The sequence below is a fragment of the Bactrocera neohumeralis genome, chromosome 5, assembly GCF_024586455.1.
Source record: "Bactrocera neohumeralis isolate Rockhampton chromosome 5, APGP_CSIRO_Bneo_wtdbg2-racon-allhic-juicebox.fasta_v2, whole genome shotgun sequence".
Classification (NCBI taxonomy): Eukaryota; Metazoa; Arthropoda; class Insecta; order Diptera; family Tephritidae; genus Bactrocera; species Bactrocera neohumeralis.
The window spans coordinates 12,681,425-12,698,861 of NC_065922.1; the positions used below are offsets into that span (position 1 = coordinate 12,681,425).

General features: G+C 38.2%; 2 protein-coding genes across 2 annotated transcripts in view; one reads left to right on the forward strand and one right to left on the reverse strand.

The window, feature by feature from the left end:
- Nucleotides 1–15,860, forward strand: part of LOC126760250 (chondroitin sulfate glucuronyltransferase) — a 42,702-nt gene extending 26,842 nt beyond the window's left edge. Inside the window, exons 3-7 of the mRNA XM_050475735.1 lie at nucleotides 11,738–11,893; nucleotides 11,996–12,592; nucleotides 12,746–13,060; nucleotides 13,126–13,306; nucleotides 13,378–15,860. Coding sequence (XP_050331692.1) covers nucleotides 11,738–11,893; nucleotides 11,996–12,592; nucleotides 12,746–13,060; nucleotides 13,126–13,306; nucleotides 13,378–13,805 — 1,677 coding nt within the window. The 3' untranslated portion in view covers nucleotides 13,806–15,860. The remainder of the gene's footprint in view (nucleotides 1–11,737; nucleotides 11,894–11,995; nucleotides 12,593–12,745; nucleotides 13,061–13,125; nucleotides 13,307–13,377) is intronic.
- A 4-nt stretch (nucleotides 15,861–15,864) lies between these two features.
- LOC126760252 (probable alpha-aspartyl dipeptidase) lies at nucleotides 15,865–17,163 on the reverse strand. The gene is made up of 3 exons (XM_050475738.1): nucleotides 16,822–17,163; nucleotides 16,193–16,753; nucleotides 15,865–16,119 (listed from the first exon to the last, which is right to left on the reverse strand). The coding sequence occupies exons 1-3, from the start codon at nucleotides 16,917–16,919 to the stop codon at nucleotides 16,056–16,058; spliced, it is 723 nt and encodes a 240-aa protein (XP_050331695.1). The 5' UTR covers nucleotides 16,920–17,163; the 3' UTR covers nucleotides 15,865–16,055.
- Nucleotides 17,164–17,437: the final 274 nt, after the last annotated feature.

The following is a 17,437-nucleotide window of genomic DNA, read 5'->3' on the forward strand; positions in this document are numbered from 1 at the left end:
TCTTTTAATCGAAAATAAACGGAATGGGTGAAAAAACTGCCGACATGTTCTCCGCATGGTCATACGCGCAGCCCATTGAAAGGCGTTAATCAAAAAGCTCGATCGGCAATCTTCTGTGCGCCAGCGACTGGAAAGTGTGATGACAGCAGAATTTTGGACGCATGCTCTTGACTTGTGCACATCTACACATTTACATACATACGCAAATGTGATTATGTAAATCTGTGTATATGCTAGGTGTACATTAAAAAGTTGCTCGTGCCACGCTTTTGCGTTTTTTCGTTTATCATCAGCTATATTTCGGTTTTAGTTGCGCTTTAATTCAATTTTATATTTTATTTGTTCTATAAATTATGTGTTGACTTCCCGACTAAGCATACACACGCAAACCAGCAGTGAAATTACACAAGCCTAATCAAACAGTCAGGCGAACAGGCCAATGGACGGGCGCGTAAATCAAGTCATGCCACTTTGCGACCACTCAGTTTAACGTAAATACTAGTACATACATCCGTATATATGCCGTAGTGTGCATAGTATGTACTTATAGTTATGCATATACTGTTAACAGACAAGACAATTCGATACCGTTCCAAAAATATGAGGTGAGAATTCGTTGGTGATTTTTTATTCGAGTTCATTGATTTATTGCTGACCCTGAAAATATGTAGCAAGAAGCAACGCCACCAAGCATTTCATTACAAAAATAAATATTGCAAGTAAATATATATACGTAAGTACATATATAGGTACGAGGGTGGACCAATAAGTACTTATATTCACGACCCGCGCAATTATCATAAGAGATACTGACTATCGGGAAAGGATCCGCTATCTAAATTTCCACAGAAAGAGTTTGCTCATAGTTGTGTACTGTCCACTGGATCGGACTCGGGGTTTTGTTTTGACGGCGGGTCCTTACATTTTAGACGAATTCAAGAAAATTCCATGCGCCAAATCTTGGAAAAAAATCGTGAAAAGAGAATCGACATACACCACCTCTTCGTCGATTTCAAAGCTGTTTTTGACAGCACGAAAAGGATCCGCCTATCTTCTATAAGAGTGCCGATGACGTATGCCGATGATTGGATAAGGAAACGAAGCATATGGGTCTGGCAATGAACGAGGGCAAGACGGCAGGAGATACATCAAACAAACTGTCGTCGCACTCTCGACTGTTGACAGTCATAACTTCAAAGTCGTGGATAATGTCAGCCTCGAAATCCTACGCAGAATAACTCTTGCCAACAGTTGCTCATTCGGACTGAGTAAGCAATTGAGATCTCGATGAACAAAGACCAAACTCTAAACGTCACCCATCCCCGTCCTGCTATATGGTGCAGAAGGATGGACGATTACAACATTTGATGAATCGACGTTACGAGTTTTCGAGAAAAAGGTTCTGCAAAAGATTTATGGTTCTTTGCGCATTGGCAACGGCGAATATCGCTTTCGATGTATGAGATACACGACGCTAGCTAGGTCATGTCGTACATATGGACGAAAACACTCCAGTTCTGAAAGTATTCGACGCAATAACCGTCGGGGGAAGCAGAGGAAGTGGAAGACTTCCACTCCGTTGAAAAGACTAGGCGGAGAAGTACCTGGCATCGCTTGGAATTTCCAATTGGCGCCACGTTTTGAAAAAAAGAAACGACCGGCGCCCTGTTGTTAACGCGGCTATAATCGCGTAAACGGTGTCTACGTCAGTTAAGAAGAACAAGAAGGAAAAGCAATATTGGCCGGTGATTCGATTCTTGTTTTTCGAAGGGGAAGACTAAACGGTCACAGTTTTGGAGAAGAAAAAATTATCTTTCACCTTGACAAACCAACGGATCATACATCCGTCGTTGTCAGAAATCTAAAAACTAGCATTTTTTAAACTTAATTTTGAAAACTTAGACCATCGCCGGGTCAAGTCTATCGAGTTGAAAGAAGAAGACCATCTTAGGCATAAACCACGATTTTTCCAAAATTTTCCTTTTTTTTTGTAGACCATGTACTTATCGCACCGCCCTCGTACGTGCAAACGTACAAATGTATTTATAACAGTAATTTCTTGAAATTGTATCCCAACAGAGTTCCCTACTCATCCACACTGTCGGTATATTAAATTTAGAATTTGATAGCAGAGAATTTTGTGTCTTTCTCCTCTGAATTTCCAAACGGCTCTTAAAGACGGCATAAATCGTTAGGTACTATAAACGACTAACAGACGCGAGGACAGACTGATAATGTACGATTCAGTCAAGTGCCGGCGGCCGGAGCCGCTCTACTCAACGAATACTTAAATCGAGGCCGACTGGGCATTTGGCTTCGGCTGTTCAATTAAATGTTAGAGTACTTAACTAATTTGCATCTGACGTTTATTATTATTCGTTTTCTTCAGTTATTTCTGTATTTTCAATTAATTTTGATTGCTCGAATTGCCGGCGTTGATAACGGTTTGGTGTACTGCTGCTGCAGTGCTGGTGAGTCAAAAGCGCGGGGCAACATCCTCGGCTGTGGAGGCACGACTGCGCATCTTCCGCGTGTCTCTCAAGTGCGCGCATAGACTGGAGCAATACCGCGCTCTTTTGCGCGTCACTCGCGCTCGGAGCGCAATCGCCAATCGTCTGTCACTCGTTCGCGCATTAGTTAATGGTGTTTGCTTTGGCATTTGACATGCTTAATGTAATTATCGTCAAATGTATTTGCACTCTACAAATTGTTCAAGCGAAATTGCAATGAGCCGTTAGCTGGCGAGCTGGTGCGCTTAATTAAAAAGCAAGCTGCTGATTGCAAGTTTTATTGCAACGATTGTGATCTCTTGAACTGCGCCAACGGCTGCGCGTTCATCGGCAAAGGTCAATGAAATGCATACTCGGCGGCAGTAAATATTGATTACAAAACAATTTGTTTAAAATTCATAATAATTCAACTTAATTGTATTACTACAAGCAAGCTTAGATCGGACTTGATATAAGCGGATAATGAATTTTAATTTATTATTGCACTTAATTCTTGAATCGTTAAATTTTAATGGCGCAAAATTATTGTTTGTCCGAATAGCTCTATACTTTTACGAGCGCATTTAATCGTTGAAATGATTATAGGTATACATATGCATATGTATGTGTATAAAGTATTATTAAATCTTCTACAATTAACGTGTGGTTTTGTGCATCTCGAACAAAGTACGAAACTTCTTTGGATCGCCTTGGAGCACTTAACGCCATTCGGCGCAAGGCGAATGTAATGACCGAGCGTTGACTCTTTACTTGCCCTGGTCGCTGAAAAGAGTTAACCGACACGATTTTGACCTTTTTAATAAAATTTATTCATATACTATATGTATATATGTATGTCTCGCATATAAAAAACTTATAAAGTCATGGTAAAGAAAGTTTTAATATTAGTTCCAATTCCGGATCTTTGGCATTTATTTTTTGAAGATTATTTTTTTCAAATGTTGGCTGCGGCTACATCTCAGATGGTGCATCCGTTAAGTTCAATTTTCGATGACTCTTTCGAGTATTTCGACTGGTAACTGGCGAATGACACGCGTGATTTTTTGCTCCAAGGTCTGTATCGAAGCGGGATTGTCCCCATAGACTTTGGACTTCACTTATCCTCACAGGAAAAAGTCCAACGGTGTGATTTCACACGATCTTGGTGGCGTATCGACCGGCCCAAAACGTGAAATTATCTGCTCACCGAAGTGTTCTCACAATAAATCCATTGATTGATGCGATGTGTGGGAAGTGGCGCTATTTTGTTGAAACCAAATATCGCCGAGAACACGAGCTTTAATTGCAGGCATCAAATAGTCGGTTATCATGGCGCGATGACATTGACGGTTGCGTTCTCACCGGCATCATTTTTGAAGCAATAAAGCCAAGTCGTTCCATACGAGGTCGGAGTTACTGAGACTGTCGCCGAATCGACTCTACGGTCTTCGTGTACACTCTCTGTTATATTTTCTTCAATACTTGCTGGACATCGTCTATTCGGTCGAATATTATACGAAAATTAATGCTGGTTATCAAGATGGGTAATGGTGTTGTGAATAATACGCTCTGCAGGCCGATTATATGGGCCATTAGTTGAGCGAAGCGCGCGAAACCAATTTGTTCAGGGGTAAGTCTTTCCATGATGCAATTCGAAATAAAACTGAACAAAAATAACATGATAACTTGACACAACTGACTTGTGATCTCTAAAAAAATGCGATTAAAAAGTACATCTTCTTGGATCACCCGTTACCTCCGTAATGTCAAGCTACCAAGAGAGGTATCGTCACGATGCCTCGATTTCTACTGAATTTATCCTACACATGTAAGGCCGAACGAGAGATTGGTCAGACAAATTTGAAATAACTGCATTCTTCATTTATTTTCAAATAAGAAACCACATTATTTGTAGAAGAACTCATTGTTCTAACAATAGGTTACAATTTTTTGCGGTTAGGGCTCGTTATGTTGGTTGAAAATGTTAACAAATACGCAAAAAAAAAAGTTGCTTTTCCCCGGATGGAGAGCTTCGCTTAAAGGGAAGGATGGAGGTGAAGTCAATGAACTTCCAGACCACTTTAGTGTATTTCAAGCAGAAGTGGCAGCCATTGTACTTCTCTGAAGTGCGGCTTCTTTTAAGGAGGTTTGCATCCACTCAGACAGCAGAGATCCTATACAGGCCTTGAGCTCGCTGACAGTGAACTTAAAGCTAGTCAAGGAATGCATGACCGCACAAGCCTTAAGATACTTCCATATTAAACTTACATGGTTACCTGGCTGCAGCGGAATTGTCGGAAACTGTATTCCCGATGAGCTAGTAGGAAAGAACACCCTTACCCAAATCCCATCAGGATGGAAACAAGCAGGTATTCCCCTCGCTTCGTGCACTCGGTTGTTAAATATGTATATGGACTTTGCAGAAGCCTTTTGGTCCGGAATCGAGTATGTAAGGTCCATTGGAACTACTAGCTCAATACAAGGTACATTGAACTACTAACTTAAACGAAAACTAAAAATTTTGGAGGACGACACTTGTCAAAGCTGTCGGGACGAAGGTGAGGTGGAAACATCTAGACACCTTCTCTTCCACTGTACAGCTTTTGCCAGACTACAATTGAAGCGTCTCGATCGCCATACTTTCTATAAACCCAACGAATTGGTGGGAGTAAGTTCTAGGCACTTTGTCGATATACGACGATCTGTTTAATCCATAGCTAGAAATTGTGGGCATTGTTGTTGTAACGGTTATCAACTCCTCGTTAGGGGGTGTCAGATGTGTAGGGTTAGCTGGGCATGAAAGAGGTGGTTAGAGACATGCGGGGACTCGTTGCATGCGGAACATATATTTTGTATGTCGGGGTCCATTCTGGATAAATAAGACTTTAATCTGCTACAGTATCCAGAAGGAAGCTGCGCAAAAATCACTCTCGATTCTCGCGGCAACTCGAGCTCTTCGTCTGCAAAGGGTGGTGGTTTGACTTCAAATACGTCATACACTGAGAGAGAGTCAGTGAAAGTGTTTATGGCTCCACTGCGAATGGCGGTCAGGGCATGTCCGAAGTTAGTTGCGCCCGAAGCCTGGTCGGCGTATTGTCTTATGTCGTCGACGTAGTTAGGAACGATGCTCCTAGGAGGCGGTTCCGCTTCTAGCAAGCGATTACAGGAATGGTTTCTAGGAAATCAGAATGAGAGTCATGCTGGCTGATTGAGCTACTATGGACCGTAGGGGTCTTTTATTGGCCACTCGGGGGGAGTGGCGGCGCAGCATGGGTCCATGTAAATCGTGGTCCACTCCCAGTGTGTCTTAAGGCCTGAGCAGATCTTAAGATGGCTCCATCCATTGCATGTATTACACCTAACCGCGGTGAAGTATGGATGGAGCCTTTTATCGCATACGCAGCTGAAAAATTTCTCCAGGGTCGAGTTGGACTTAATGCCAGCACGAGTCAGGAGGATACGGAGCAATCATGCTGCAAGGAGTTACTCCAGTGATGGCAAACTTAGTCTAAAACTTACCGATCAAAAGGGGTTGCAACTCTGAAAAAACAGTCCTTGGCTGGAAAAAATCCGTGTCAATTCCGGTAACATAGAACCGGCTGTCGTGGGAACGGGAAGCTCTGGAAGTCACATATAAATACGGATTCCTTACGGTATCTAGGGCAAAAAAGTTATTTTTATTATGCTTCTCACTTAACACACATCCTTGAAAGCATAATAAATGGGTCAGAGTTGCCAAGTCATAATATAAATTCAACATTCGTTCTCCGGTTTGTTAAACTCAAAATTAGTGGCCTTAGACTCACTACTTTTTCAGTGGAAAACAAACAGTAAAAATGCCTGCACGCCACAATCGAAAACAAATATTCAAAAGCAAACACACACGATGCATAATGTTTACCATAAACGCATTTTTATTTGTATTTTTGCAAAATCATAAAGGCTTCCTGCTGACTCATTATTAAAATTTGAAGTTTACGCCTTTTGATATGTCCACTACCCCGCACACCCCTAGCACTGTTATTTGATGATTCAATTCTTCTGCCAAAATGATCACGCACACTCACACTTGCATACATACATACATACATACCCGTGTGTACATGTACATATGTATGAGTAGATATTTCTTAAGTTATTAGATTCCCAGCATATAACCTAGCGTTCTACTTTGGCTGTCTAAACAATAGAACTTCTCTTGCGGAAAATTTATTAAAACACAAATTCGAAATGGTAATATGGAGCTACCAACAACAAGGCCCCCACGTGTGTGCCTAGAATATTGACTTCATAGTTGAGGCATAAACATTTGTAAACAGAAAGCGATTGCTTTTGTTGTTGATTTTGATCTTTCGCGCATCTATTTACTTTATGGCAAGCATAAAATAGCGCGAAAGATGAAATGCGAAGTTGAAGGCACACACACAAATCGTACACAACGCATGAAGATTCTCCAAAAAGCGCTATCGTCAAGCGCAGCAGCAGAAGAAACCACACAAAAAGGAGGATTCTTGGAAATCATTAAAGGTCTGTCGCCTAGTAAAAAGACAGAAGACCAGTGTCGCGGCAGCATTTAACTCAAGGTTAACATAAAATGCTCATAAAGCGAGCACAAAACTCGCAAAAGTTTTCAATTCATTGCTTTAAAGGCGGCTGAGCTGGCGCAGATCTCACCAACCCACTAATAAAGCACAATTGTACTCGTATATGGAGAGTGTGTGTATTTGTTTTGAAACCATATGCAACGCAGATGTATGTATGTACATATATACTTAGCTCACAAGTACCACAAATTTGTTAAATAATATAATTATAGCATCGGACTGATTTTTTTTTTTTTTTGATAATTACTACTTAGGTCCAAAGGCGTAAACGAGATCAGCTTATTGCCCTTCACTTTTTTTTTTTTAAGTTCTTCCGGTTTTGTTTAAAAATGCTAAATCTATCCGCTATAGTAAATATTGCTCACTTCTCGGATCATTGACAAAAAGTGGTTACATGTTACGTCAACAAATAAATAGCTGCTGAATTGAAGCTGGAAAAATTGTAATTTCTTCCCCCATATCATGATTTAGGTACTATATTAAATGGTATGCAGATTGACAAGATGATTTATATATGTATGTATGTATATGTGATAAATGGTGACCAGATCATATTATTTTGAAAGGATTACCATAACTCAGAATAAGCTTTAAAGGGAATTTTCAAAAATTTAAAAGGAATTTTCAGTATTTTTTTTTGCTATTAAATCGTGTTATTTTACAAAAGTAGTAATTTGGCATTATTGTAGAATGTGTTGACTTGAAGTCACGAAAATTTCAAAAAAAAAAATAATAATTCCAAAAAAGGTACTTGCGGTGACAACCATAAGTCCTTGGAGATTCATCTAAAATCAATCGGCCAAAAAAATTTAGTTTTATAAATAGATAAACTCGGGCCTGATCGAAGGATTTTTTTATTTCAAAAATTAACAAAATGGCGGCCTAAGGAAATTTTTGTCTAAATTTTTTGTGAAAAAATCAACAGTTAATTTGTCTTAAAAATCGAAATTAAAAAAAAATCCTTCGATCAAGCCCGAGTTTATTATGTATTCTAAAAGCTGTATAAATTTCATTAAAATCTACTGAGCGGTTTTCGAGTTACAGTTGTCACCAGTTCAAAAAACATAGTTTTGAGAAAAACGCGTTTAAAGTTTCACACTAGCACTTTGAAGTGCCCGAGCTCTCTTTGTTATTTGTCGAATAACTCAAAAACTAATTATCGGATCAACGTGAAATTTTCAGAGAATATTTTTAAGATATTACACTTAACGAAAATGCAAAAAAAAATAATTTTTTGAAAATTCTGATTACCCCTAACCCCTTAAGCAAAATAGACTTTTTTCTATGCATTGAACCAAGCTATTTTTTTTTTTTTTTTTGTGAAATTGTGTCTTAAGTAAAGGTTGAATTCGAGTGCAACCGAACATTTTATACTCTTGTAACTTGCAAGAATTAAGGCTAGAAAAATACTTTTTGGAAATACTCTTAGCAATTTTACATAAGTATAATTTTACTACATATGTATAAATAACTCATACACTGACCGACATATTCGTCATAAGATTTGTGAGAAAAACGAAATTATATGTCCTATATAGGAGTAGGAGGTAGTATCGATCCGATTTTATCTTTTAACTATTATCATGTCACATACTTAAAAATGTTCATATGTATGATTCCATTAAGTTACCTCACATACAATTACCAATCACATGAAGTAAAGTCAGACGGATGTTCGAAAATCCTGATATTAGTTATAGGTCAAGTCCAATGTTATCTATTTTAGGCCCAAAGATACACTGTTATGAGTAAAACACACACTGTAATTTTCATTGAAATAAGTCACATATTGGCCGATGTATGTATGCAGTATAAAGTCACCTCGAAGTTCGAAAATCTTTATATTAGGTATTTGGGGGCTCAGGGAAGTATTGACCCGATTCAACCCATTTGCGTTACACTGAGATACTATAGACAGGAAAGGATTCTCTCTGAATTTCAATTGTATATTTTGTACATTGATCGATATTTTCGGTCAAAAGTCAACAATTGATACTGGGGTCCACATATTCGGTACTGAGAGGCTTTAACGGTTTTGGTTGGAAATTATTAGTGCAAAACTGTATGCCGTTATATTAATTAATTCTTGATTTGTGCACTGGAAAGTCAAAGAATCAAGTGGAATTTAAAATTGTGTTATGTGGGATGTAGGCGTGGTTGTAGTCCGATTTCGCCCATTTTCGCACTGTGATATAGGAATGTGAGAAAAATGCCGCGTACTAAATTTAGTTGAAATCGGTTCCTGAGATATGTGAGATCACCAAAAATAAACGCTGCCACGCCTATCATCCAATTTTCACACCGCCTCCTATAAAGCCTTCTCATACCATCTCGGAGGTAAAATTTAATGTTTCTGGCGTATTTAGGCATTGGTAACAGCACCGTTATATGGGTAGCGAGCGGGGTTAACTCCGATTTCAACCATTTTCATCTGTCGGTAGGAGTTCTTATAACATTGATGCTAGGCTAGTTTAGAATATATAACCATTAAAGTCGGATCTTCGAAAAAAGTAAAAATTTTTTAGAAAATTAATTTCTGTATTTTATAATAACGTGTTCAATAAACTAAATTTCGAAATTCAAAGGCAAATATTTCGATTTTGGAAGCTATCTTCGAAAAAGGCGGCATTATTTTTTTCTACCTAAGACTCAATCTCCCGAAATATTGGTTTAGTCCAATAACCAGCCTAAGCTATTCGAAAAAAGGCGACAAGACGTTGATCCATGGCTTCAATTTGCTACAGTCAAATGAAATTAAGCGTGTTGTGTGGGACGGATAACTCATAATTTGCGTCAACTACCGCGGAATCAGCGTACTTAGTATTACATTTAATGTTCTATAGAAACCTAAATACCTATAATTGGTGTCTATACCTTTTTAAGCGCTTTTCCGAGAGTATCAAACGTAGTAGAGTCTAAGAAATTGAGGGACCTACAACATTTTCGGCTACCTTGAAAGGTTACTGAATTTATGACAATCTCGTAGGGCGATCGCAATCAGAAAGAAGTAGATCTTGGTTTTAACTATGTATATGGAGACAACCGTTTACGTAAACGTACGTCTAAAGAACGTTCACACCCACACGTTTCAGCATCATCGAATCGCTGTTTGAACTTCGGGGTTTTCAATACGAGCGCTACAAAAGTTTTTTTAATAAAACAACAACGTTTTGTGATATTCGTATGAAAGTATATTCCATGCCATTATGCAAGGAACTCGAATCCTTTTGTAGAAGTCCAGACGCTGAAGCCAATTTTCGACGGGTTTCAAGCATAAATCGGCAGATACTGCGCAATTTCAAGTTCGATATTCGTACGAAGTTCATAAATCGTCGCTGGCTTGTTGGCATATACCATAAATTTGACGTAGAACCACAGGAAATAGTTTAACGTGTCATATTGCATGACCGTGGCGGTCAATTGACTGGGAGATTTCGTCAGATAAGACGTTCACCAAACTTGGTTTTCAATAAATCGATTATGACATTCGCTTTGTGGCTTGTGGCGTCATCCCGTTTGAACCACATTTTGTCCAAGTCCATATCATGCAATTCGGGCCAAAAATATTCGGTTATCATTGAGTGGTAGCAATTCCCACTCACAGTATCGGTCTTGTTCATCACGGCAGAAGTACGACCCAATGACGCCGCCGGCTCATAAGCCGCACCAAACCTTAATTTTTCGGGATACAATGGTGACTCATGGAGTACGTGTGGATGGCTGCCTGACCAATAACGCATATTTTGCTTATTGACGAAGTCATTCAGCCAGAAATGAGCATCATCGCTGAAGATGATTTTTCGATGAAAATCCGGATCATTTTCAAGTTATTGCTTAGCTCAATTCACGAACTTACGACTATTCTGGTGATCAAGCGGTTTCAGTTCTTGCGTAAATTTGATCTTTTAAGGATGTAGGCCGTGATCTTGTCACCAAATTCGCCACAAGGATGTCAAGGGTGTGGCCAACGCTTGAGAACGACATATGAGAGACTGATTTACGTTTTCCTCAATTGATGCGCTAGTGGCGGCAATATTCTCGACACTACAGGCACTTATTACTGGTACGGGAACATTTTGTACTGTGCCAGTGGGTTAAAATTTTTCCACTAGACGTTCAATTGTGGATCTGACAGGACGAATACGACGACCATAAATTGGACGTAGCGCTCCTAAAGTTGAGGCCACTGACTCCGAATTTCGGTAGTAAATTTTAAAAATTTCGACTCGTTGGATCGTATATCTTTCCATGATGAAATGGCAAATCTTATTGAAGAGAAGTGTCAAAAGAACGGGAAAAAATGTGACGTTTTTAGCTGTCCCTATCGGTCCACTTTTGTAGCGTCCCTCTCGAAAATCACTTAAGTCCCTATTCTCCAACAATGAAGAAAGGAAATAAATAATTTAAATTTTGCGAATTACACTGTGCAGAAAAATTCACTGTACAAAAAATTGAAATTTTCCGAAATTCTTAAAATCCAGCTTTTAAAGATTTTATTGCGCGCCAAATTCGAGTCTAAAGCCTAAGTCGCCGGGTAAACTTAACTGTTTTCGGGCTTAACATATATTTTAGTATTAAGTAAAGTTTTAATACAATTTTTTCAGCAATGAGCAATTTAACCACAATTTCACCTAAATTTTTCAGGGTGTACATGAAGACATTTACGGTTTGCAGCCACACATGAAACTTTTCAAGGATTTAAATATTCTTGCCAGAGACGAAGCCTTCCGAAAAGCGACTGCTGTATACCCGGTGACATCGATGGACGATTTCTATCGACTGCATGCCTATTATTCGCGGGTAAGCATTCTACTTTACGTGTTTAAAACGGCACCAATGTCAACAACGAATATATGTACATATGTGTATACAAAACGGATATAATTTATTTACTTTTTCCAGCATCACTTAGAACTGGTGCAGCAGCGCAGCTTCGATTTGGAGCGCAAATCATATCAAATAGCTAACGGTTCAATATCGAATAACATACTCGAAATACGCTGGCCACTCGGTGTGCCGCTTGGCTCAGCGCCCGAAACGCGACATGACATCATAACATGGCACCTCATCAACAGCACACACATCTTCCTACCCAACGCCGAAAATATCGTCGAGCCGCTGAGTCACACCGACAAGTTGGATTTCGACAAAGTGCTTGAAATTGCAATTGCCTACGGCAAGCGGAAACATCCACATTTGCAATATGTTGATTTGCATACGGTTTACAGGAAATTCGATGCAACGCGTGGCATGGACTATCAGTTCCATTTAAATATGCGCGACACCACACGCTACTCCGACGAATTGGTGACGCAGAGCTTTCAAGTTGTCAAACCGCTCGGACGCGTCGAGGTGATACCATCACCATATGTCACCGAAAGCACGCGCATCGCCATAATGGTGCCGACTTTCGAACACCAGGCGGCGGATGGTGTGAATTTCATAACGGAATATGAACGCATTTGCATGCAGAATCAAGACAACACATTTCTGCTGATGGTAAGTGTAAAGCGAACGCATTGACTTTGATTGTTGTTGTTGTTGTAACGAGTACATAATACCCGTTATGATGGTAAGGATTTGATATGTTGTCATCGACGTCATTCAGCGGTACTTGACTTTGATAATTATTTACCGTTTTTTGCTTTGCAGATTTTCCTTTATCGCTACGACTCCATAAGCAAAGGTGAGCAAGATCCCTTCAAAAGTCTCAAGACACTCGCCTTGGATCTATCAACAAAGTACAAAAGCGATGGCTCGCGCATAGCTTGGGTGTCCATACGGCTGCCGCCAATGCTTAGTGATAAGCCACCGCCACCGGAGGATATTATGCTCAACTCCATATATGGGCGCAATGATATTTTAAGCGTGGCAGTCGCTGATCTGGCGCTGCCAAAAATCGGCCTAGATAGTCTGGTACTAATGGCCTCCACAGATATTAGCTTCAAAGCGGACTTCTTAAACAGAGTAGGTTTACAGTTACATACCGGTAATTAGTATGCATTACATTAACATTTCCATACTGCCCGCAGGTGCGCATGAATACCATACAGGGTTTCCAAATATACTCACCCATCGGCTTCATGATGTATCCCTGCCGACTGGCGCACTTTTGTAAACAATGCGAGAGCTGTGATGTGAGCCAAAGCTCTGGCTACTTCGACAAGTGGAATTATGATCTAATCGCCTTCTACAGTCGTGATTACGTGCAAGGTATTTTTCATATATAAATACAATAACTCAAAATCACTTATTACCTGCTCTAATGCTTCTAACCATTTCAGCGCGCAAATTGATTGAGTCAACATTGCCCATCACACGCACCGACAATGACATTGAGCTGCTGCTCAGTCGCAGCGATCACAATATCAACACCATTTTGGATATGTTTGTGGCGTCGCAGCTGTCGGTGCATATACTGCGCGGCACCGAGCCCAATTTGCGTTATGGCTACGCGATCAGGAATCATATAAGTAAAGGTGGCGAGGTGCCAACATGTCCGGCGCTACAAGCGAATATCGCCGTATCGCGTAATAAGGAACAACAAGAGTTATACAACGAAATACCACAACGTTACGATGCGTTGCGCGCTGAGCGTGACACGGCGCATGCGTACGGCCTGGACAGTCGCAAATGCATACATTTGGCGTCGCGCAAACAGATCGGCGACGCGATCATACGTTTCGAGGATCGTAGTATTCTGCATAAATAGTTAAATGTACAGTTGCACAAAGCAATAACGGGAATTTTAGCGAGTTAAAGAAAATGCGCACGCACTCATTGTGAATGAGCGTGTGTCTGATTTTATTTTAACTTTATTTTTAATGCCAGCTTGGCTACTGCGCAGTCAAACTGCGCGCGTCAAATGCATGCTAACTCTTTAATGCTCAAACATTTGCATGATTATGTAAATATTAGTTTAATACTTGCAAAGCTTTCGTTTAAGCATATTTTATGTTTATTTTATTAAGCAAGGAAAAAAGTTAGTACTTTTTTATCTTAGTCTACTATGCCAAAATGCTTGCACAATTTTTTTTAAATTATATAACATGTGAGTTGTGTGTGTATTTTAGTTTTAATTAATTTATTATAATTATTATTTTACTTTTTCGTATTTAAACGGCTGAGCTACAGTTGATTCCTATCGATTGAATGTAACGAAATGACTTTTTTTGTATGTAATTATGTAATTTACCAATACATTAGTGCTAGCATACAAAAATCTAGTGTAAATATGTAGTATGTAGTTTTGTAAGTGGCGCAGGAACTGTTTGTATGTAGTTATTTTGTTTGTATAATGGCTGTTGAGTGTGTTTTATCTACGTCAACGAAGTAGAAATATGCCCAAACTTGTCCTTTCCAATTGCAAATATTTATATATTTACATAACTACGCATACATATACATATACGTGATAATTTGTAAGCAAGCATTTTCGAGTAGTTTGGTGTTCAGTTACTAATATGCGACTTCCAAATTGCACCCTATTTGTTAACCTCTCGCATGTATCCTATCATTTTAGTGCCTTAAGTATTGTATATTCATCTCGCCATGACTGCCAAGTATTCAGTTTGCATGAAACGTGTAATTTTAAAACATATAATGTATGCACATACATACATACACACATACGTATGTTAATATATTTTTGTATAACAGTTTGTAATTAAATATTGTACGTAAATGAATTTCATTCCTTATGTAAAATGGAGAGTGCTATATATACATACAAACTCATGTATGTATTTGCAGTTTCCGGTGTATTTAAGTGAATTTCCGTTTCTTTCTACCTCTTTCACATTTTCCATAGGAAACTACAAAAAAAAAAAAAATATATAAAAAAAACTAAAAAAAATAAAGAAATTTGTAAATAGTTGTATGTCTAGTTTTAAAATTGAATATTTTAGATGTTATATGATTAAAGGTGCCAAAGCTTTTAAATTTCGATTAATTTGATATGCGCTAATTTGTTTTAAGAAAATGAACAACGAAATATAAAGTATTATATTTAGTAATAGACGAATTATATTAACAGGGCAGCAAAAGTAAACAAAACTCAAAGATTTCGGGCATAAAATAGTTATATATAAATAAATTTTTTTATTTAAAACTCATTTCATATATAAAAGAAAATATATGTAACTTCACAAAATGTTTGTGTGCGATTTTTTTCAATATTTCGCGCACCTAATGCCTACGAAAAGATATTCGATATTTGTTGTGGCAGTTAAAAATGTTGTGGCTAAAATTTTTTAGTATAATCTATACGATTTATAAAAAAAAAAATTATTTATTATAATTTATACTCATTTTTATGCAAGAAATTATATGTTAAACGTCTGAAGTCACAATAACTCATAAAATCATATATAAATGTATATTGGTTTATAGAAGTTTAATAAATTCATTAATTAGTGCCTAAAGTTGCAACATTTAAATTTCACGGCTGTCGAATATCTGCATGTGTATTGCAGCGCTTATTCATAATACCAATTGGCTCTAACCGCGTATGCGATGTCTACGCCAATAAAGAAGAAGAATCTGCAAATTCATAAAGGTATTTTATGTTTCGTAACTAAACACGTACACAGGACACTAGAATAAGCAACTTAAAAAAAATTAAATAAATAATAAGCTGTTTAAATTATTTTACATGTGTATACCTTTAAAATAAACTTTGTTATACATGCATACATTTGTATGTACATAAAACGCAGCTATAATTTCGATACAAGCTAATAAAATAATATTAAAAACCAACAACGAACATGTTGAGTAAATGCCTTTTATTTGTCCAATATTGTACGTTAAACATAACAGTTGATAGCAGCAGCACAAATGCAAGAACAATTCATACGTACAATGTCAGTGCGAAACACAACAAATGCATTAGATGTAAACACTTCAGTTTGACGTTTAAATTAAATTAAAAAAAAAATAATGTTGCTTACGCCAATACAATTTAAGATTGATTTAAAAGAAAACTCAGGTCGGTGTTTGGTGCAAATTCAACTTGCTCCTTATTGCTGCAAAAGAAAAGTGTAAAAAAGTTAATTTATTTAACTTTACAAAGCTGCAAAAAGATAGTACGTTACTTACGCCATAAACAATTTCGCATTGCGATCGCCTACTAAAACGGCCTTATCACCTTCTACCAACAAAGCGGTGCCCTCGCGTAAGCCCAATACCGGCTTTTTATGGTACTCAATAAATTCGTTAATGCGTTCGTCACGCGTCTCACCTTTATGACGTGTCGCTGCGTCGGGTTCCAGATAATGTGGATTGATGTTGAACGGCACTAGACGTAAAGCGTCAAATGTGGGTGGAAACGCCACAGGCATATCGTTTGTTGTATGTATGGAAAGTGTGGCCACATTAGTGCCGGCACTGGAGCCAATATACGGTATACCCTTTTGGAGTACACGTTCACGTATTATAGGTATTAGATTTTCATCGTAAAGCGCTTTAAGCAATACAAAAGTATTGCCACCACCGATGAACAGCGCCTCCGCCTGCAGCACTGCTTGTATGGGATTCTGTTTAACGTGTAAACCTTCAACTTTAAAACCCCATGGCGAAAGTGTATTTTCGACAAGTTCTGTGTATTTATTGTAATCGTTCTGTGCGTAAGGCACAAAGAGCACCGTTTTCACATTGCGTCTACACAAAGAGTATGTAAAAGTCTATCGGTTACAATGTATAGCGTGTTATGGACAACTTGTACTTACTTAGTTAGAAATTCCTTTAAATGTTCTTTTGCGTGCTCCAAAAATTCATAACCATGTACGCGTGAAGAGGAGAGCAAGAAAAGCGAACGCGGTGACATTTTTCCTAGCAAACTTTCGAAATTTTGGAATTACGATTTGAGACTTCGTGCAGAGCAAGTGCTTTGTGCTGTTTGTACTGGTGTTCGCGAAACAAGTTATTTATGTGCAGACAAGTTTACTATACACCTAATTTACGAGAAATAATAAAAAAATACTTCTAAAGATAAGGCTTATTATCGATTTTGTTTATACGATCAAGAACAACAATTAACAACAAGTGCAGTTGTTAAGGGTTGACGAGTGAAATCAGCTGTTTGCATATCTGAACTGATAAGAGAAAAAACCGATTGTCTGAGCACCCGGTAACCGATGCATTGATCAATGTTGTTTCTTCATTGTTTTTTTTAGAAAAAATTATCTTTCCAACAAACAAAATATTTCGTTCAAATTTTATATTATTTACAAATAAAATAATTTCTTTAATTTTAATTACTGGGTTTAAGGACAACTATACCATTTTTAACCCTGAAATCGGATATTATACTAAAGCCGGGACTTAAGTATTAATATTTCGATA